The sequence below is a fragment of the Telopea speciosissima genome, chromosome 1 (assembly GCF_018873765.1).
Source record: "Telopea speciosissima isolate NSW1024214 ecotype Mountain lineage chromosome 1, Tspe_v1, whole genome shotgun sequence".
In the NCBI taxonomy this organism is placed as follows: domain Eukaryota; kingdom Viridiplantae; phylum Streptophyta; class Magnoliopsida; order Proteales; family Proteaceae; genus Telopea; species Telopea speciosissima.
In genome coordinates this window covers 43,095,842-43,118,414 of record NC_057916.1, presented here as the reverse complement: position 1 = coordinate 43,118,414, position 22,573 = coordinate 43,095,842, and the positions used below count along the sequence as shown (strand labels likewise).

General features: G+C 40.7%; 1 protein-coding gene across 2 annotated transcripts in view; it reads left to right on the top strand.

Moving 5' to 3' along the window:
- The window catches only part of LOC122671082, a 46,560-nt gene extending 29,846 nt beyond the window's left edge, over positions 1-16,714 (top strand). For both annotated transcript variants that reach the window (XM_043868188.1, XM_043868181.1), the window contains exons 6-8: positions 15,513-15,549; positions 15,770-15,837; positions 15,972-16,714. In XM_043868188.1, coding sequence (XP_043724123.1) covers positions 15,513-15,549; positions 15,770-15,837; positions 15,972-16,455 — 589 coding nt within the window. In that variant the 3' untranslated portion in view covers positions 16,456-16,714. The remainder of the gene's footprint in view (positions 1-15,512; positions 15,550-15,769; positions 15,838-15,971) is intronic.
- Positions 16,715-22,573: the final 5,859 nt, after the last annotated feature.

The window sequence follows — 22,573 nt, the reverse complement described above, 5'->3', positions numbered from 1 at the left end:
GTAGATCTAGAATAATGAAAAATAAAAGGCACACAAAACCTAGACCCATATGGGATTTCGGGATTAGCGCCAGAGACCCATAAATGGGTCCACACAATACTTCTAACACTCCCCCTCAATCTGGAGCATATATGTCAATCATGCCCAACTTGTTACAAATATAATCAATCCGCCCACTACCCAAAGGCTTAGTAAACACATCTGCAAGCTGTTTTCCGGTTCTGACATGACTTGGAAGGATAAGACCACTTTGCATCTTTTCACGAACAAAATGACAAGCAATCTCAATATGCTTCTTCCTCTCATGAAACACAGGATTTGAAGCAATATGAACAACCGCCTGATTATCACACCACAATTGCATGGGAATCTAGGGTTTAAAACCCAACTCAGATAACTCTTGTTGTATCCACTTCAACTCATAAGTCAAATGTGCCATAGCTCTACATTCTGATTCAGCACTGGAGTGGGCTACAACACTTTGTTTCTTGCTTTTCCAAGATACAAGATTTCCTCCAACAAATGTACAATATCCTGTAGTCGATCTCCTGTCAATTAGAGAACTTGCCTAATCAACATTAGAAAATCCCTCATCCCTGTTATGACTATGATTTTTGATACACTACTCCTTTACCTGGGGAGGTATCGCAGCACACGGATAACAACATCCCAATGAGTCTTCCGGGGGGAAGAAAAAAATTGACTCACCACACTAATAGGAAAAGCAATATTGGGTTGGGTAACTGTTAAATAGTTCAACTTACCCACCAGTCTTCTATATCTCCCCAGATCATCAAGAGCATCTACCCCTTCAACATTGAGCTTCACATTGTGATCCATAGGAGAGTCAATAGGTTTGGACCCAAGCATACCTGTCTCAGTCAGTAAATCCAACACATTTTCGTTGTGACAAAAAAATTCCCTTCTTGGACTGAGCCACTTCAATTTCCCCAAATCTTTAGTCTGAAATTTTTGTTGAAGATATGACTTCAACTCCACAATACCTGCTGAATCATCACCAGTAATGATAATATCATCCACATACACAATCAAAAAAATCTTTCCAGCACTTTAGTGTCTATAAAAGAAAGAATGGTCACCCCCAGATAGACCAAACTCAAGAACAACCTCAGTAAATCGGCCAAACCATGCACCGGGGGGGGGGGGGACTGTTTCAACCCATGTAAGACTTTTTCGGTCTACAAACCATACCAGACTCCCCCTGAGCAACAAACCCAGGAGGTTGCTCCATATACACCTCCTGCACAGTACCATGCAAAAATGCATTCTTGACATCGAGCTAAAACAAAGGCTTGTGATTGGATGCATAAAGAGATATCAAAATACGAACTGAAGTAAGCTAGGCAACAGGGGAGAAAGTATCTAAATAATCAACACCATACACTTGAGCATAACCCTTCGCCACCAGTCTTGCTTTCAAATGAGCAAGAGGACCATCGGGATTTACCTTCACAGCATACACTCACCTACAGCCAATAGCAGTCTTGCTTGAGGGCAATGGTACAAGTTCCCAAGTTTGATTGACCTCTAAAGCTGATAATTCTTCCTCCATAGCTGTCCTCCAGACAGGACTAGATAATGCCTCTTTCACAGACTTGGGAAGGGGATGAGCATCAACTGTAGACAAAAAGGAATGAAAAGGAGAAGATGAACCAGAATAAGAAACACAATTGGAAATAGAAAAGGAGAAGATGAACCAGAATAAGAAACACAATTGGAAATAGAACGTTGAGTACAACTACGAGTATCTTTCCGTTTAGCAATGGGAAGATCAAGATCAGAAACAATAGGATCAGCTGGAGGAGGGCTTTCAGTAGGATCTGCAACAGAAGAAGATGGGGCAGAATCTGCGAGCACAGGAGGGGCAGCAGCTACCTTCGGGTGTCGGGTATAAACATGAATAACAGGAGGACGAGAAACAGCAGCTGGCGGAGCAGGACCTTGTGACAAAGGGGGCTGAATAACATGAATAAGGAAATCATCATCTAACTCAGAAGCATTTACCTGTTCAACATGATAAGGTGTGGACTTAAAGAATGACACATCAGCCGTCACAAAATACTTATGCAAAACAGGAGAGTAACATCGATACCCTTTTGGGTACGAGAATAACCAAGAAAAATACATTTAATGGCTTTGGGATCCAGCTTTGATAAACCAGGCCAATGGTCATGAATGAAACAAACACACCAAAAAATACGAGGTGGTAATGAAAACAAAGGCTCTTGAGGAAACAATAAGGAATGAGGAATGCCACCCTTCAAAACAGAGGAGGGCATACGATTAATAAGATAATTAGCTGTCATCACAACATCTGCCTAGAAAATTTTTGGAACATGCATTTCACATAACATAGAACGGGTAACTTCAAGTATATGTCGATTCTTCCTTTCAGCCACACCATTTTGTTGAGGTGTGTCTGAACAGGAAGATTGATGAATCATACCATGCTGAACCATAAATGCAGAAAAGGGCAAAGAAAAATACTCTTTGGCATTATTACTACGCAAAATTTTCACGCAACACCAAAGTGAGTACGAATTTCAGAAACAAAGGCACAAAAAATAGAAAATAACTCAGAATGATTTTTCATTAACTATAACCAAGCAACTCTGGAGTGGTCATCAACAAAAGTAACAAAATATTTAAATCCCAAGTTGGAAGTAACAGGACATGGTATGATTTTTTAAAACAAAGGACTAGCTGAACGCTTAGAGACTCTAGGAGGATAACTCACACGATGGAGTTTCCCAAACTGACATGATTCACACTCAATACTAGAAACAAAAGTAAAACTAGGATCTTTTAAGACTTTCCAACAATGGATGACCAAGACGATAGTGAATTTGATGATGAGAAGCCACACTAGAACAAGCAACCGAACCCGGACCATCAAGTAAATACAGCCTCGACTCTCGTCCTTTACCAATCATCCTCTTCGTAGTAAGATCGTGAAAAACACAAGAATCAGGGTAAAAGGTCACTGAACAATTCAAGGCTTTGGTTAACTTACTAACAGACATGAGATTAAAAGGAAAGTTAGGAAGCTAAAGAACAGAAGGCAAGGACATAGATGAACTTAGACAAACAGTACCAGTGCCTTTAACCTTTGCTAAGGATCCATCGGCTAAAGTGACACTGGAAGATGATGGGGATAAAGAAGAGAAAATACTTGACACTCTCGACATGTGATCGGATGCCCTGAATCAATGATCCAGGGACGAGATGTAGTGGAGAGACATGCAGTGGCATTAACTGTCTTAACCAAAGTAGCAGTGGAAGAAGTAGGCTATGAAATTTGGAACTGGTTGTATTGTGCATACTCTTCATCAAACATAACAATCACCTTTCCCTCAGAAGGTTGGGATTGAGGGACTGAATCACTACTAGCAGCTGAGTTTGTAAATTGTTGCTGTCCAGGCTTCCCATGAAGCTTCCAACAAAATCTCTGAATGTGGCCAGGTTGACCACAAGGATAACAAGTGCGGGCAGTGCTCGATCCATCAGAAGAGGCATTAGACTGCCCATAACCTTGGCTGTTACCTTGCTGAATTGGTTATCTCTCAGTACCACGACCACCTCCACGACCAGCCCCACGGCCACGAGTGCCCCCACGGTAGCCACCATCTCCATGGCTACCACTACCAGCCGCAGTTTGTGCAACCAGAGCGGAACTGTCAACTGCTGGTGTAGAGTCACGAGAACTCTCACGAGATATATGAAGGACCCTGGCAAATGTATCCGTGAGAGAGACAATGTTCTCACTACCAAGAATCTGAGATCAGACGGACTCATATTCCTGCCCGAGTCCTCCCAAAAATCCCATAACAACCAATTGTTCTCTTTGGATTTGCATCTGCTTCACATCCGAGGAAATAGGAAGAAGGGCATTCAATTCTTCATACATACGCTTAGAATTAGCAAAGTACTAGGTGATGGAATGCCCCTTCCCTTCAGTTCTATAAAACTCTTGTGATAGATCATAAATTCGTGATAGATTATTTTGGCTAGAATAGAGTACGCCCAAATAATCCCATAATTCTTTCACAGTATCGATGTGAGCAGGCAAGTCCACAATATGGTTCTCCATTGAGTTCAACATCTGCCCAAGAATCCTTGCATCGACTGTTTCCCATGTTGCATCATCCTGTGGTGTGGGGCCTGTCAAGTGTAACTGTTGATTCCGGCCAGTCAAAACTAGTTTCACAATTTTCCACCATTGCTGAAAATTGTTAACACCTTCAAGTTTCTTCTCTGTGATTCTATTGGAGGAGGAAGACACCACCTCAGTGACCACGGCACTACTTTTATCCTCATCACCCATGATGATGCTTTGAAGATTGGATCCAAAACTTGATAAATAACTTCAATTAAATCACTAAAGAAAAGTGTAAGAATCTCACCTCAATATGTGTTGCTACCAATCGAACCACCAAAAAACCACCCTCAAATCTCTAAAGGAAGCAAGAATAACACCAAAAAATCGATGACACTTCTATCAAACCAGCATACAGCCATCACAACTTCAAAGAGACTCGATAAAAATTCTATCGAGCATAGAAGAACCTCCCAAAAAATATCATACCAGCAATATGGCACTCGAATGCCAATCATTCATCCACAACCATCATCACAAACACACCAAACATCACCACGAATCTGCTGTGATTTGAAGGAAAGCAGATTCAACATCTTATATGCTCAATTCCCAATCATCAATCACAAATAAAATCGCAGGGGTGAAGAATCACCCCCTTCTCCTTGATCGTGACCATCTGTGAAAGCTAGCCAGAAATCGCAAAAGAGAAGGGAAAGGGAAGAAGAAAGGGAAAAAGTAAGGGAGAATACAAAAGGGGTTTGTGCAGGCCTACAGCTCTGATACCATGTAATCTACGTAAATAAGAGAAGTAATGGAAGCAGGAGAAGAAGAAGAAGAAGAAGAAGAAGAAGAAGAAGAAGAAGAAGAGTTGCAGTCGTAATCTCTATCTTTCATTAATGTGTGAAATACACATATAAAAGCGGCTAGGGGCAGATCTGGAATAATGAAAAATAAAAGGCACACAAAATTTAGACCCATATGGGATTTCGGGCAGGCGCTAATCCCGAGACCCATAAATTGATCCACACCACTTCTAACAGATATCAACTACAAATCAGTGGCACACATGTATAATGTAGCCCAATGGGATTGCAAGGAAGATGCCAAGACAAGGATAGGGCGTGGGTAGGCTGAAGATCCTTGGACAGAGAAATATAAGGTTAAGAAGAAGATTCAAAGCCAGCTGCAAGGAAAAATTTCAACGAAAAGGATACAAATGGAGACTACAGTTGGTGAACTTGCAAGGATTACATGAAGCAAAAAGATGAGGAAGGCCCAAAATGTGAAAAACAAATACATTTATTGTTATGCTTCAGGAATCACAGGATCATTGAGCGATTTTTGCAAATGTAAAATCATACTGAGGTTCTAGAACTTGGGAGAATGATCCAAACTGGTATATGTAGTGGGTCACCAAATACAGAATGACTTGGATTAATATCGCTCCGGACCATTCCGTCATATACACTGATCCTTACCTCTTGTCATGCCATTGTAATTATGTAATGTAGGACTAGGTCACTGGAAGCCTAACCCACTATAGGATCCAAGTACTGCCTAAACAAAGGTTATAACACCTATTCCAGCAACAGAACAATAGATCACAACGCAGACAATAAGCTAATGAAGTAGTATGGTTGACACTTATATAACCACAGGACTGAAACTAGTTACAATCACGGAAATACCCAATCACAGTGAGCCATAGCAGGACACAATATTGCTGTTGGCAGAATAAAGAAGGCTCAAGACCAGGAAATTCAAGATTGTTCCCAAAATAGAAAGTAGAGACCTCAAATGGGAATGATTTCCAATCTAGGGTACGACACATAGGGGAGAATAACACCGTGAAAGATCAGCCTTTGTTCGTGGCTAGATCAAGGGATATGGGATGAAATCCAAAATAAAGTTCAAAATTAGTAACTCAGTACCTTAGGAGAATATAACCAATCCGTTCAAGAAATTACAGCCGAAAGGTGCCTAGGACTGGGGAAGAAACATACCAAAAGTTGAGTCCAAGTCACTGGTTGGATGAGAAGGAAATCACCACTGAATGTTGCTATTCAGAAACACATAACAGGAGAGTGCCGCAGGGGAGGATGTTGTCTCCTACTCTTCAGTACACCACAGCATGTTCAGGGAACACTCAACAGCAAGTAATCACCACATGGTAGCTTCAGTACCACTTAATGTCACTCAGTTGCAGAGAACACAGAAATAGAAACTAATATGAACCGATGGAGGAGAAGAAGAGGAAGAAGAAAATGGGGTGGGGGTGGGGGGGGGGGTGGGGAATATAACCAAGGCCTATCACCTATGGCCTTGGTCGGTCTCTCACTTTACTCCACTGTTTCACACAGTTATATGGCATAAAACCAAGTTCCATTCATCTTCAAAATCATGGGGGAGGTGGTGGAGAGCTGGTTAGAGAAGACAGAGAAACCTGAGAAGGAATCTCAGAGTTGCAGGGGAGGGAGAGAATCATGTAACCACACGTCCACACACCTTGAGCAACCCATTCACATTGTATTTCAAATCTGTTCTTTCGTTGGGTACATGCAACTGCAAGTATTTAAAGAGGAAAACAAAGACTTCTAATCATATTCTAACACTGAAATAAAGTGGAACTCTACCAGTAGTAGCCTACCCAAAGTAAAACATAATAAAATAAAAGAGGGAAAATATCATCCCCCTCCCGTCAAAGTATATATAATATCAAACCCCACCCCCAAGTTTTGAATAATGATAATGCCCTCCCCTACTTTCCCAAGATTCTATCAACCGTATCCTAACCGTTAAAAAATGCCATTAAGTGATGACGTGGGCATGTATAAAATTTCCAAAACCCTAAAATACCTTTAATATAATACTATTCCAATTTTGCCCTCCCCAACTTTCCCTTTTGCGTCCTCTCCCATTTCCTCTTCTTCCTCTGTTCGTTTATTCTTCTTCTTCTTCCGCCAGCACCACCATCATCGACACCACTGCCGCCTCCGATCCTCTTCCACCGCCAGCACCCATAGTTGTCGTGGCGATCCAAATCAGTGGAGGGGTGTTTGATCGATATATCGACACGTCGCCCGCCATGGCGATCATGTCGACCATGGCAGAATTGTAATTAAATCCAAAGTTGAATGGCAAAGTTGAATGGCAAACTAGTAGATAAATCAAGATTTATAAGAGCAATGGCAGAATTGTAATTAATCTGAAGTTGTAAAAGAGTGGCAGAACTGTAATTTAATGGATTTAAAGAGAAAATGAATGGGCTAAACAGAATAGCAATAGAGAATATAGGGGGTTTTATGTAAATAATATAAGTTGTCCTTGCAATTTTAAAGACTTAATATGTCGTCTTCAACCTTGCAATAACATGATAGAAAGAGAGGCGGTGAACTGGAGTAGTTCCAGCAGAGGAAACTCCTCCTTATGAAGATGATTCTCCCTGCAATTTCTAGAACAAAATCGCAGCGCCAAGGTCTGCCGATCCCAACGAGAAATAGCCCCAAAATTCTGCTGGCAACCGAATGGTGAGATCTGAAATAAGATCTGGTGGATGTCTTAGTTGCAGGTTACTTCGAAAATTTGAATCTCACAGGAAGAGAGACTTCTGGATATGAAACTACCAGGTATGGATCGGCCAAGAGAAAAAAACTTATGGATCAAATCTCAGAACCAGTCGATGTGTGTGGGATCCTATGATGGCTTTCCAAAATCTGGTAGTACCGCCCAGGAAGAAAAAACTCAGAAACCAAGGCTAAAATAGGAGATTTAGGGAAACAGGGACGCCATGGCGTTGGTCGATATGCACATTTCTCCAGCGCCAGGACGCCATGGCGGTGCCATGGTGACGCCATGACAACTATGTCAGCACCACTGCCAAAATTTTCCTCCCCCAGTCTTTCCTTTCTTTTCTTCTTTCTTTCTCTCTTTCTCGCTTATACAGCCAGCCTGAGTTTGAGTCTCAATTGTTTTTCTGGGTTTTTTTTTTGTTACTTATTATTCTCTATAACCATGGAGTTGCAGAGACCCACTAGCCTTTTTGTTGCCATGTTAATTGGTTTCATCTGTTCATCGCAAATAAGAGAATCATAGAACATGATAGGTCCAGTGAAGAACCTTACATAAGGTCCAGTGAAGATAATAAGAAAAAGATGGGTCCAATAAAGAACCCTAAATAAACCTCCGACCCTGAGTGCTCCCCAGTCTCTGTAGCTCCATCTCCCAAACCAATCCTTCCTGCAAAGCTTCAATCGAAGCTCGGTTTCTGTTAGATCCCAGAAGAAATGGTTTCTCTAATGATAAGGCAGATAGTAGACAACCCACAAAGATGGCTTCGTGAGTTCGTGTTTCAATGCAAATCAGCTCTGGTTCTTCACGAAGGTTATTTTTTTTCTCTTTCTCGCTTTCTCTTTCTGCTTTTTCCGTCTATCACTCATTTCAGTCGATCTTCCAATCTGCTTTTGTCCCCCTTTGATTTCACCATTTAATCGTTGCTTGCACCTGTTGCGATGGGCATCAATTGGACTCCTGGTTTCAGCGTTCTACTGTTTTTGAATTTGGAGAATTGGATTGATGTAAACAACCAGCCGCAGGTGTAGGGGTTCTTCCCTACACCAGCACAAGTAATCATCGGGTAGGTGTAGGGATTCTCCCCTACACCAGCAGCAGTCGTGGGGACTTAAGTAGTATTTGTTTATTTGTTTTATTATGTTTTTCTTATCCTTTATTGAGTTGTAATTCTAATTAGGATTCCTAGTGCAAATTTGAATTCTAATTAGAAGTCCTAGTCCTAGTTGGCATTCCTATTTCTATTTTGAGTCCTAGTCATAGTTAGGATTTATTTTTCTGTCCAGCCTTAAAGGCTATATATATTGTAAGAGCTCCATTGAGCCCCCCACGATTTAATGAATAAAGAATCTTGCTTCTGCAAACATCACTGTCCTGAAATAGGCTGTGAGGGTGAAAGACCCAGGCTGAGATAGCCTTCACTGCCTCTCTCCATCGATCTGCATTCAAGTGTTCATTCAGTTTCAGTTCTGCCATAGCCGAAATTGTTTAGACTCATAATCAACTGCTGGATCCTGCTGCAAGTTCAAGAATCCTTCAATCAAAAGGTTAGTACACATCCTAATCCCCCAAACCCTTCTTCTTCTAATCCCCTAAACCAAACCCTAGCTGTCCCCCATCATAGAATATCATTCCCCACACCCTAAGTTCTGTCCAGATCAAACCACCCATAAAATCCACCCCAAACTTGGACCAAATACTCTTCACACCCTTAGGAAAACTCGATCCCAGCCCCTGCCCACAACACTTGTCATAAACCCTAGATTCCTACATTAATCTCCTTCTCAAAAACCCAAAACCCTAACCCTAGTTTCACTATTTACCTAATCCTACCCTAGCCGATCCCATTAAACCCTAGCAGATCCTGATTCTGGTTCTAGTTGGCTTTATCCCCATTTAGGATTACATTATGGATGGGGTGAAGTGAATTGCTAGGACGTTTTAGGTGGCATTTTTTTCTCGTGTTATTTCCTTTGGAAGTTCGGGTTCTGCTGCCTTATTCTGTTTTCAATTTTTGTTGATGGAGCCTTGCGCTGGGAACAAGTTCCGGAATCAAACAATTCTTTGTGAAGTGTGAAACCAGATAGCCCGGAGGTGGAGGCGGCAGTGGTTATGGACATCGTGAGGGCGGCGGTGGTGGATACAGCCATGGTGGCGGTGGTGGTAGTGGATACAGCCGTGGTGGTGACCATGGCTACGGAAGAAGAAAGAAGAGGAAAGAAGAAGAAAGAAGAAAGAAGTGAGGTTAGAGACGAGGGTAATATTGTCTTTTGAACTGCTGTTTTAACACCGTTAGCCACTTATGGTACGGTTAATAGAATCTTTCAAAAGTAGGGGTGGGCATTATCATTATTCAAAAATTGGGGGTGGGGTTTGATATTATGGATACTTAGAGGGGAGGGGGATGCTATTTCCCCTTTAAAAGACATAAAGACTAAATAAACTACTACTGTAACGACCCGAACCCGGACAAGGTAAAGGGTACTGCTCTCGCAAGCGCTGATCAATAGATCACTAACAAATCCATACAAAAGATCCCAACAAAAACTGGATTTAGGAAGTTATTGACATTTCAAAAACAGCCCTGTTGGCAAGACATCAAAACAGCAAAATATAAACCAAGGCTATCAAGCTCTATCTCTTGGGGTTGCTCAACCAAGTGACCAACAGTATCTGAAACTGTGCATGCCTTCTCTCTGATCTTATCATCTGATAAAATCCACAAATGAAGGGGGGGGGGGGTTGAGCTGAAAAGCCCAGTGAGGTGAACGTGCTACGATACAATAAAGTGTACATGTGCATCAACATCAGTTATTAAACATAATTCCTTACTTGGTCAAGTCTGGCCATTTTAGTGAACTACCGAATGTGCACATATGGGTGAGGTTAGCCAGGCCTCGCATAACTTATTCTGCTCATGTATCCCACTCATTGTAGCTTGGGGAGGAGTGATACGGCATACTCGTATAGATAGATGATCTACTCCATGTATGCGGTCACCAGGAACACCGGGGAGAACACCATCTACCATGGATAGGCAACATGAACTACTCCATGTATCCAGTCACCATGAGCCCTAGGGAGGTCATGTTCTATCATTAACTATCTTACTAGACAAAATGGTCTACTCCATGTATTCGGTCACCAGGTGCACCGGGGAGGACATGCTCTAGTATTCAATCAATCTCTCTTTTTAGGTCTGTGTCTACACCTTGTTCTAGTGACCAGGAGCACTGGGGTGGATGCGTCCTATACATTTAGAACCTCATCATGTACATAACCCCCTACTGGAAAGGAAGGGATCGGTGGTAAGAGGGACATTTCAAATGGACGTTTTCTCTCACATGGTCATCATTTTTCCTGAGAATTCTAAGTAATGAATCATCTTACCCAACCCTACTGAATCCAAAAAATTCCTGCCTCAGTAACTAGTTATTAATGTAAATACAAGTTACATAATCAGCAGTAATCCCTGGTTTCGATCTCACCAAAGAGGGATCTCCCAGGTCTGTTTCTTTCAGATTCTGATTGCCCAAGGGGAGTTATTAATGCCCCAAAGTTTGAGGCTGATAGGAGAAGACCTCAGAGAGATCGATGTCTCTCTTGCTGTACCCAGACTTAACATCAGAACAGAATATCGATATTGATAAGGAAATAGCATGAAGGAACAAGAGAAGAAATAAGAAGAAAGGGAAAAGAAGAGGAAAGAAGAAACGACAGTGGAGAGAGAGGATAAAAATAATACCTGATATGGGAGGAGGATGGAATCAAGGGGAAGGGCAGAGAAGGCCACATGGCCAGTGATAGCACCATAGCCACAATACATAAACCCAATATTTGCATTCAATTGTCTTCATCGTAGGTTACATGCATGATGCAACTATGTAAAGATTACAAAAAACTTGATGTAGATTGAAGCATGAAGAAGAGAAGGACCAAAATAAAAGTCAGGAAAAGTTACTGGTCACGAGCTACTGTTTATGTGAACAGTATTCGAAGTACTATCATGTGGTACTGTTCACATGAACAGTGTCGCTGCTATATCATCAATTCAAGCCCTCGCTCACAAGTGATCTCTCATTAGCATTCTCCATACTCTCTCCAACTCATATCATCAAGAGGAGTGCTCTAGGAGATTCAAGTGCATCATCTAATCATTCATATCATTGTGCACACACACAAGGAGTAAAGTGTCACACTCCTTGTTAGGTAACATCTTACCATTTTCATTTGAAATTAGTATTAGCTCTTGAGTTGTTGAACTCTAGTATTGAGCAAGTATTGTATTAATCTGGACCGTACTTAGATTAGTACAAGGACCCTCTCATACTTACAAGCTTAAAGGATTCTCTTATCCTTAAAAGAGTGTCAGGATTCTCTTATCCATAAAAAAAGTTGTAAAGGTGAATTTCCCCACCTATTGTATTGAAAGGGAAATACTGGTGGAATTCTCTCAAAGTATTTTGAGAGAAGTGGACGTAGACTCTTGGAGTCGAGCCATTATAAATCTTGTCTCTTTCTATTGTGTGATTGTTATTGTGAATGGCTTAGTATAATAATTCCACTTCATATAAGAAATTCACATAGTTGTATTGTAAATTGAAAAAGTGGCAAAATCCACTTGTGATAACCTATTCACCCCTCTAGGTTATCCAACATATACGAATTTTATGCAGGGGAGTTCATAATATACTCCCATAAGAAGAATAAAGGCAAATAGGCCTTAGTGGCAAACAGGCCTTATGAGCCTTTCTTTTGTTCTGCCTGCCTGGGTCCAATAGTTAATTTAGTTGTTTTAGTTTCTTTTTTTTCTTTTTCTTTTTTTTTTTTTTTTTGAACTAATTGATGGTAGTTAAGAACTTAAGATACAGATTTTTTTCCGTATCTATTAGATGGTAGTTAAGAATTAAGATACATTAGAACTCCCCCATGATGGAGAGTCCTTGTTGACTTTGTATTTCAGTTTCCTAGTTGGAGAACTCAATTCTCAAACAAACATGTCAAAATTAATTTTCAATGTGAAATGTTTTGTTGTGTTCCCCTTTTGGATATTTTTATTTCACTCAGCTTTCATTTTAATTGGGGCCTGCAAGAACAGTCCAGAGAGATTGGAAGTTTCATCCTTTGATCTAGTAACAGTGTTACAGTGCACATACTTCAACTGTAACAAGTTTATCTTAGGAATTAAAGCCCGTAGGTGTTATTAGATAGTGCCTGGTTTCATGCTGAACTTGTATATGCTCCAAATACCCTTCAGAGTATGATCTGTTTACACTCCGGCTGACCTAGAAGCTTAGGGCTGGCTAGATGAATTGCACTAGGATCTGTTCTGTATGAAAGGACTACCTTTTTCGGAAGAATAAAGATAGGGCTCCAGAAGAGCTGAATCTAGTAATGCACTGATTTAACCAGTATAAGCTTCCCTGCAAAGGATAACATTCTTTTTATGACTATGATCTGGATCTTATATTTTCAATCAAGCGGACAAAATCCAGAGTATAACTGATGCATTAACATGACAGTGGATGTAGGGATTGGGATTATTTTGTACTTCTGCAATTTTATTTTATTAGGGAAGTAGATGTACATAGGAGATTTGATATTTAGTTTCCCAGTTTGGTTTCGTTGCTATATTCAGTTACGTAGGAATGTTTGCTTATTTATATTGTAACTATTGAACGAAAGTGGTAAATTTGAAGAATGGAATAGTTTGCGTCTTAGAGTGCTGTTGTGCAAGCCTTGGCCAACCGTGTTCCTCTCTCTCTCTCTTACATTCCCTGGTTCGACTTCGATCTCCTATTTCCTCATTCTCAGGTCTGATGCCCTCTTTCTCCCTCTTTTCTTTATTATTATTCTGCTTATGTAACTGTTGCAACCATTCTTGTTAAACCAAACTCTTATTCTGTTTTGGGCGATAGGTGCAGCTCTTTTGAAATTGATTAATCTCTCTCGTATTCAGTCGGTTTGGCCTGAGATTTTGGGGTTTAGATCACTGCCATAGGCCGACCAAAACTCTAGAGTTCTTATTGAGATATCTTGACCTGAACTTGAACCTGGTCCTGTGGATTCCGCCAGGTCTGATTTCTGTATACTTTGGGTTATGGTTGTTGATTTGGGTTATGGTTGGTTGTGATTCAAAGGTCAGTGGCTTAGGATCATAAGCCTGAAATTTCGTTTTGATCGGAGTTCACATGAGGGAGGACTCTCACCTGAATCGATAAAGGTTCACCGATGGTTCAGTCCTATTGCAGGAAGAAGACAGATTTCTCACAAATTACAAAATACAGACTGCAACTGTTTAATTTCAGAACAACCCCACCTTTTTGGACTTGTGTTTTATTTTATGCTCATATCAGTTATACATTCCAGATTAAACCTTAGTTTCATAATTTGGTTCTATTTTATCCCTATCTTTTCAGAAACTCCAGTTTCATCTGTCTTCAAATTTTATTTACATTTATGTCCCTGATTCTTCCAATAAGGGCTTGTTCAGAATATTTACGAGTTTGCCACTGATCTTGTAATTGACTAGTCCCATTATTTTGGTGGGGCCATAGTGATCCAAATTTAAGGGTTTCGGTACCCGTGGTCACATCAATAACTTTGTTGATAAGTGAGTCAGAGAGAAGTCTCTATCACTCTCCTATTTTATGATGATTTGTCAATTAATAGTGGATTGATGTGATGCTTGACTTGGCTCTTTGGCTTTTCCATGCACTAGCTTACTTTGCTAATTAGTGGTATGCTTTCTGTTGGTTGTTAGCTTTGTGAACCTAATCCTGGTATCAAGTTGTCATATATTATTTTATACTGGTGCACCACAAGATTCAATAGGTGATACAGGTCAAGGTTTAATTCATGGCCACCTGTTGGGAAATAATTGGTTGTAGTAAATTAGCTTTCCCTATTGGTAAAAGAATGCAAATTACTGCACTTGCTGTGGTTGTTGAATAAGAAGGTATTCTCAATATTCCCAATAACAAGTTTTATTGTCACCATTGTTGTCACGGCGTCTAGGCAATCCTAGGCATTGGAGGAGGGGAAAAAATCAAGGCGACACCGACAAGGCATCAAGGCCTCGCTAGGCGATCAAGGCGCCTTTCCAGCAAAGGGCGGCTGGACACCAAGGCTATTGCCGAGGCGTCGCCTTGAGTCAGAGAGAAGTCTCTATCACTCTCCTATTTTATGATGATTTGTCAATTAATAGTGGATTGATGTGATGCTTGACTTGGCTCTTTGGCTTTTCCATGCACTAGCTTACTTTGCTAATTAGTGGTATGCTTTCTGTTGGTTGTTAGCTTTGTGAACCTAATCCTGGTATCAAGTTGTCATATATTATTTTATACTGGTGCACCACAAGATTCAATAGGTGATACAGGTCAAGGTTTAATTCATGGCCACCTGTTGGGAAATAATTGGTTGTAGTAAATTAGCTTTCCCTATTGGTAAAAGAATGCAAATTACTGCACTTGCTGTGGTTGTTGAATAAGAAGGTATTCTCAATATTCCCAATAACAAGTTTTATTGTCACCATTGTTGTCACGGCGTCTAGGCAATCCTAGGCATTGGAGGAGGGGAAAAAATCAAGGCGACACCGACAAGGCATCAAGGCCTCGCTAGGCGATCAAGGCGCCTTTCCAGCAAAGGGCGGCTGGACACCAAGGCTATTGCCGAGGCGTCGCCTTGACAACTATGATTGTCACTTTGTGTACTGCAATTTAAACCTCAAGCTCATCTAATAGTTTACTATTATTTTTAACTCTCAAGATTGTGAACCAGGGATGCAATTGATTAGTTGTTTGATCAATCTGTTTTGCTGATGCAGGAAGGCATTGTTTGGTGGTGCTCGCCCTCGAGAATTCGTAAGCTATTTAATTCTTGTCTGACTAGATGGTCTGAAGATAGAAGTTCTTTCAGAAGTTAATATAGAAGTCCATGCAATTATACTAGGTGTTTTCAAATGAAAATTATGCACCATCAGAATTCATGATTTACCCAATCTGGATTTTATTGGTGACGTCCTCTTTGTGAGCTAGTTCTTTTGCTCATCTTTCATGTTTGCATCATTGTGTATTACCTTAGGTTCTGAAGGAGCGTGGTATTGATGATGTAGCGATCAACAATCTTGACACTACTCAACAACCTACCAGGTAGTGATGCTCTCCTGCATTGTTGATTTTTCTCTTATCAATAAAAATCTTCAGTCGTGTAAGATTTAACCAATCCTAGACGTTGACCCTATATTCAATTGGCTTTTACTAACATTACATATTGGCATTTGAAGGATTAAGCATGAACTTAACAAGACTGAAATAAAGCCTGAAGTTGCAGTTCCCTCTGCCAGATACGGTGACAGGGCTGAGAATTTCACGCTTGATCAGAGAATTGGAAGGGATTCTGAGAGGAAAGATCACCAACTGGACAATGAGAAAACGGAGATGCAGAGGGGTTCTTGGAGGAATGAGAACCGGAGGAATATTAAGGAGACTGAAAAGCTGCAGGACCGACGGTCTGAGCCTGAGACATGGCGTAAACCTGTTGAGCAAGCTAAACCAGCTCTGCCTGATGCTCCAGGTTTACGCTATGGGAAAGCAGCTACTGCCTTAGAGCTTGCTCAAGCATTCTCTAGGTCAATCTCTGATGCCAAGGCAGCTGATCGGTTGTCTGGCCAGATGACTGGCCGGAACCAGACACCTTTTTCTCGATTGACAGATACTCGAGACTTCTATTCAGGGCCTACACGAAGGCGTCAGATCAATGGTTACTAAGTATGAGAGCATGGATGTGGCAATTATTTACTCAAATTCATAGCATTGTAAATTTGGAAGAGATGAGCGTGTCCCTCGTTCTCTCTCCATAGGGCATGCAGCTGAGAATTTTCAGGCTCACAGATTGTTAAAAAGATGGATTTGACTGTTTCAGGTTGGGTGCGTTTGTTTCCTGCTTCCCCACCATTTCCATTTATGTTCTGTTTTTAAGCTTTTGAAGAATATCTAAGATCCGGGAAGAAAAACAGCTTTTTTCTTATCCTTCCAGCGAGAGTTGCTCCTTCTTAGATTGCCTTTGGATGGTTGGAAGAGGCTTTGTTCGGTAGTCTTCTACTTGGAAAAGGACGGTGGCATGTGATGCTACACTGCGAAAGTCTAAGACTGGAATAAGAGATGTGGTCTATACGTTCGCTAAACTAAATTTTGGATACAACTTACTGTTTCGAATATCAGTCTCAACTCACCCAATATGCCTTGAACCTGAGGTCTGAGGCTTACATCAATCATTGAATTCGTTACTCAAATCCATGCCTTCCTCCCACAATTTGACCAAAGAACCAAAAGTGGCTTTAAGGTCTTTAAGCTGAATAACTAGTCATTTAAGAATAGAACCGGGCATTGGAGGAACAGAGTACTTAGTGCACCAAAATTCGAATTTGATATCTCCGGCCGTGAATAACGTTCACATGTCTTGGTAGAGGAAACAAAAGATGTATTGTGGGGGAAGAAGATGTCTTAAGATGTCTTTTATGGTTGGATATCAAATTAGAAGTAATGTGCTGAATCATTAAAGTTGTTCTTAAAGATCTCTTTTTTATTTATCAGGAAAAGCCTCTCATCTTTCCTTTTTGTGAGATTTGAAGTCTGATCAAGAAATCCATTGTTGTGTGATTGCTCAGGAGAATCAACTGGTACCTTTGTGCGTGTATAAGTGTAAAATGATGTGAGAAATCATTGGTTATCCTTATAACAGAAACCTTTTTTTTTAATGAGAAAAAGTAATTTATAACATTAGAGAGAGCAAAATGTGTTTACATCATAGAGAAAGGGGGGGGGGGGGGGATAACAGTTCTATTAGTAATAGAGAAAGTAGCTAGAGAGCGCAAAGTACAGGACCACATATTGTTTTTGTACTTAAACTGTACAGTTGAGAAGTTGGAGGTTAGTTCAGCCAGTTCAAAAAAGGTAGGGATGACATGCCAAGGAACACTTTTATCCTGTTTGGCTACCAAAAGGCTGTCTAGAGTCCGGTTATTGATCCATATTTCTTTCAGTTGGATTTTATCAGTCACAGTGTGTTTCCACCCTTGCAAGATTCCAAGTAGCTCAGCCTTCATTTCATCGGTTGAAACAACAAATCCTGCAGATGTTAAAACATTCTGGCCATCAAGCAAAAAGCAGTAAGCCCATCCTATTAGGCCTACGGATGGTTCAGAAAGACCTGCGCAACATAAAACAGGTAAGTTTATTTCATAGTTAGTGTTTGAGGAAGCATCAAATTGTTGTGCATGCTAGTGAAAGGATCTATCGGTTGGTTGTTTAATAGTGGTGGTTTTAAATTGAGGTCTATAATCTATCTGAAAACATTTGAGAGGACAGCGGTAGGGTCTGCTCTTGCCAGGCCATGAATTACTTTGTTTCCTACAACCCATATGAAATAACATGTTATAATAAAAATAGAAAAAACCAAGAAGTTGTTGGTTTGTCCATGGATTTTGATTGAAAGAGGGAAGCACAAAGCTGTGCCAAACTAGAGTTGCTTAGGTGCTCAGTTTTGAGTCCGAGGGGTCCGCAGGCCCAGATATGCTTAGTCCATTCACAAGATAGAAAGAGATGCTAGTGGAATTCATCACGAGCACCACAGAAAACACATGTAGGCTCGATCGATGTCCACTTTGAGAGAGTGGCCTTGACACCTGCACTCAAGACACGCCAAAAAAACATTTTAAGCTTCGGATGGATATTTAGTTTCCAGAAAAAACGTCACCACTTGGAGATAGGGGGCCTGGTATGAAAAAGTGGAGTTAAAAGGTTAGCTGCAAGTCGGGTGGAGAAGCTTCCATCTTTGGTAAGGGAGCATCTCCAGCAATGCTTTGAATCTGAAATTCTTAATTTAGAGATCTCATGGTTGAAACAGTTAGGCAACAGATTTGAAAGTGAACCAGAATTCCAACCTTGATTAGTGGTGAGATCATTTATCATGTTGAAAGATCTATTATGAAAACTTAAAGGTAAATAGTGCCCTGGGATTGTTGGTACCCATGGGTCATACCAGTAGTGGGTATCTTGACCATTCCCAATCTTTCTCCACACAATTTTCTTGAGGTCTGGCAACACAGATGCAATGCTATTCCATATCCAGGTTCCTCTTTTCTTTCTAACACTAGGGTTGAAAATGGACGTGTTAGGAAAATATTTTGTTTTGAGTACTTTAGCCCATAGGGAGGAATCTTCATTTATAAGTCTCCAACCAAGTTTAGTGATGAGGGCTTTGTTGTGGATATGGGATTTACGAAGACCCAATCCTCCCAAGGACGTTGGGGTGCATATTTTATCCCACCCAATAAGGTGGATTTTATGTTTATTTGGTGGGTCATTGTTCCAGAAATTAAGGTAAATTGAGTCTAAAGAAGAACAGGTTTTTTTGGAGGAAAAGGAAACATGTCATCAGGTAAGAGGGTGTTGAGGCAAGAACAGATTGTATTAACACACGTCTTCTAGCATAGGAAAGGCAGATTGCTTTTCAAAAGCTTAATTTAGATTTGAATCATTGGACTAGAGGTTCTAAATCTTTCACCTTGGATTTGTGATGGAAAAGTCCCAAGGTACATGGAGTCCAACTTCATTTCCTTTATACCAAGCAGGGAACAGGTTTTCCTTTTATTCTCAATACTAGTATTTTTACTGAAGAAAACCTCGCTTTTAGAAAAATTAATTTCCTGGCCTGTGAGGTCCAAAAAAGGTTCAAGGGTAGCTTTGATTGAAAGAATGTCTTCTTCAAAATTTCTACAGAAGATGAAAGTGTCATCTGCAAAGAAAAGGTGAGTGATTTCAGGGGCATTTCTAGCAATTTTGATCCCTTAAAAGGTTCCAGTGTCCCTAACAGCATCAAGTAAACGGGAGAGGACTTCCATAGTGAGGAGGAAGAAGATATAGACTGAGTGGGCAGCCCTGTCTCAAGCCTCTAGAGGGTTTAAAGTAACCAAAGGGTCTGTCGTTGATTTTGAAGGAGAAAGAGATAGTACTGATGAGAGAGTTGACCAGAGAAATCCATTTTTCTGGAAAGCCTAGAAACCCTAAAAGTTTGGTTATCATAACCCATTCAACTCTATCATAGGCTTTGGACATGTCAAGTTTAAGGGCTACAAAGCTAGAATGCCCAGATCTTTTCCTTTTTAGGAAATGAAAAATTTCATGTGCAATGGTGATATTGTCAGTGATCTGTCATCAATGAATAAAGGCCGCCTGATTTGGGGAAATGAAGAGAGGGAGATAGTGTTTTAGTCGGTTTGCCATTATTTTTGCAATGATTTTGTAAGAAACATTGTAAAGGCTGATAGGTCTTAAATCAAGGGCATTTTGGGCATTGTCTAATTTGGGAATCATGCATAATATATATGGTGTGATTACAGCCAGCCGATAGGGACCCAGAGGTAAAAAAAGGTGGTAACAAATTGGGAAACATCTTCAGCTAGAAGGTCCCAAAAAGTATGAAAGAAGCATGCTTGGTATCCATCTGAGGTTGGGGCTTTGAAGGCTCCAATGGCAAAGGCAGTAGATTTTATTTCATCCAAAGTTGGTGCCTCAGAAATGGTCAGTTTAGAGGGATCTAAAACTCTAGTAAATAAGCATTCGACAAAGGAAGTGTCAAGGGGATTGGAAGAAGTGAATATCTTAGAGAGGTGGTTAGAGAAAATTTCTGCAATAAGTATGGGGTCTTCAGTTTTGACACCATCAGCATTGAAGAGTGAAAGGATCTGCCTTTTTCTCAAATTTGTTTTTGCAATAGAGTGGTAGAATTTGGTGTTTCGGTCACCATCACGAATGTAAGCATGTCTGGATTTTTGGAGCCAGAAGGATTCTTCAGTAGCAAAGGTCCATTTGAGCCTGTTCATGATGGTATCTACACACTCAGGGTTCATCAAGGCAGAGGGGTGTTCCTCCAAAACAGCAATCTAGTCCAGGTACTTGGATTGCAGAGAATTGATATCACCAAAAACCTCCTTATTCCATTTGGACAAGAGGAAGCTAAGATTGATAAGTTTGTTGTGAAGGTTTGTGGCTTGAAGTGAGGTCCAAATGTGGGAGCAAAAGGTTCTAAATTCAGGATGGTGGGTCCAGGCATATTGAAAATGGAAGAGTTTTTTTGTAAGATTTTGTTTCCAAGGAGGTGAAGAGGTAGATTGGGTTGTGGTCAGATCCAGCAGATGGGAGCTTCTTTAGGTTAGCCCTAGGGAAAAGCATAAGCCAATCAGGGGATGCGATTGCTCGATCCAGGCATTCCTTAATGAGTTTTGGTGGTTTTTGTCTGTTGGTCCAGGTGAAGGGGGATCCAGGTAAATGGATGTTTTCAAGGGAGAAATCTGATATTATGGATTTAAGGGACGGGCTAAAAGGTTGGGGTGATACTGGTTGGCCTCCTAATTTGTCATTTTGGTTTAGGAGTTCATTGAAGTCACCCAATAGGATATAGTTAGGGTTGGTGGTTAGGAGGTAACTGTGTAAGTCTACCCAAAAGCTTTTCCTTTCCAAAGGATGTGGTGGGGCATATATACAAAAAACATTCCAACTAGGTCCAGAAGTCTCAGTTATATTTAAAACAATAAACCATTGATGCTCAAACACGATTGTGGCCTGGGTAGTTTTAGCCACAAGGACCCAAAGTCCACCACAAAGACCTTTAATACCATGACTAGTCTGTGTGGCAATGAAAGTGTAATTGTCTGAGAGGATCTTGCATTTAATTTTACTTTAATCAGAGACTTTTGTTTCACATAAGAAGATTAACTCGGGTTTGAGATTTTTTATATGGTGGCAAAGACATTGTATGGTAAATTTATTATTTAACCCACAGACATTCCATGAAAAGAGCTTCATTACGAAAGTAGAGGTAGCACAGGTGAGAGATAGAGAAGTATAAGCAGGTATAGAAAATAACAATAAACAATAAAACACAATGTGAGAGACTACAAGCAAGTGTGAAAAAAATAACCAAGTGCAAGAGTAATAAGGCAGTAAGGTGAGACCTTCTTGGGTAAAACCCTCTCTTTGTGTATTTGTTAGAGAGTATATACTAGGAAAAAACTATACTAATTAGGATAATAAAATAAACTGTAAAGAAATTATGGAAATTAGTGAATGAGTTAAGGGTTGGGGAACTTACCTGTGGTTGGTCATAGGGCTCATCTGGGTCACAGATAGTGTAGCTTGCAGTATTGGGCTGTACCAAGTGAGGGGAGGATGGTTCTTCCAGAGGTGAAACCGAGATCGCAACCAGCCAGTTCTGAATCATGGAGAGGACTTGAGGGTCAGAGGAAGAGTCCAGGGATTGGGAAAGGAGGGTTTTGATTTTCTCAAAGTCAGCGAGAATAGGTGAAGGTTCAGAGGGGAAGGTCACTTTCCTTTTTTTTTGGTAATGGGGTGGCCACTTGGATTCCCAACAAAAAGGCCACTGGAGGTAAAGGCTTGGTGGGAGAAATGTTGCCCAGAACTTCCAATATTAGAAATAACAGTGCTGTGGAAAGTATTGCTTACAGCAGTATGCTGGACAAGGGGTGTAGAAAAAGGTGGTATGAGGGGTGCTTGGCAAGTGGTAGTAAAAAACAAGGGTGCCAGAGGTTCAATGAAATTCCAGCTAGCATCTCCAGGGAAGGAGAAAAGGTTAGGCAAACTAGTTTGGTTTGCCAGGTTAATGTTAGGGAGATTTGAGAATATAGGGCTGCCAGAAGAAGTGCCAGGTTGGTTCCTCTAGAACATCCAGTTACAACAGGCATGGGCATTGGGTTATTGGTGCAAGTAGCAGATTCTTGTTTTGAACTCAAGTGTTGGAGTCCAGGGACATTTACATCAGTTCCATAGGAGACATCCATTGCCAAAGTAGAATTAGAATCAGATTGGG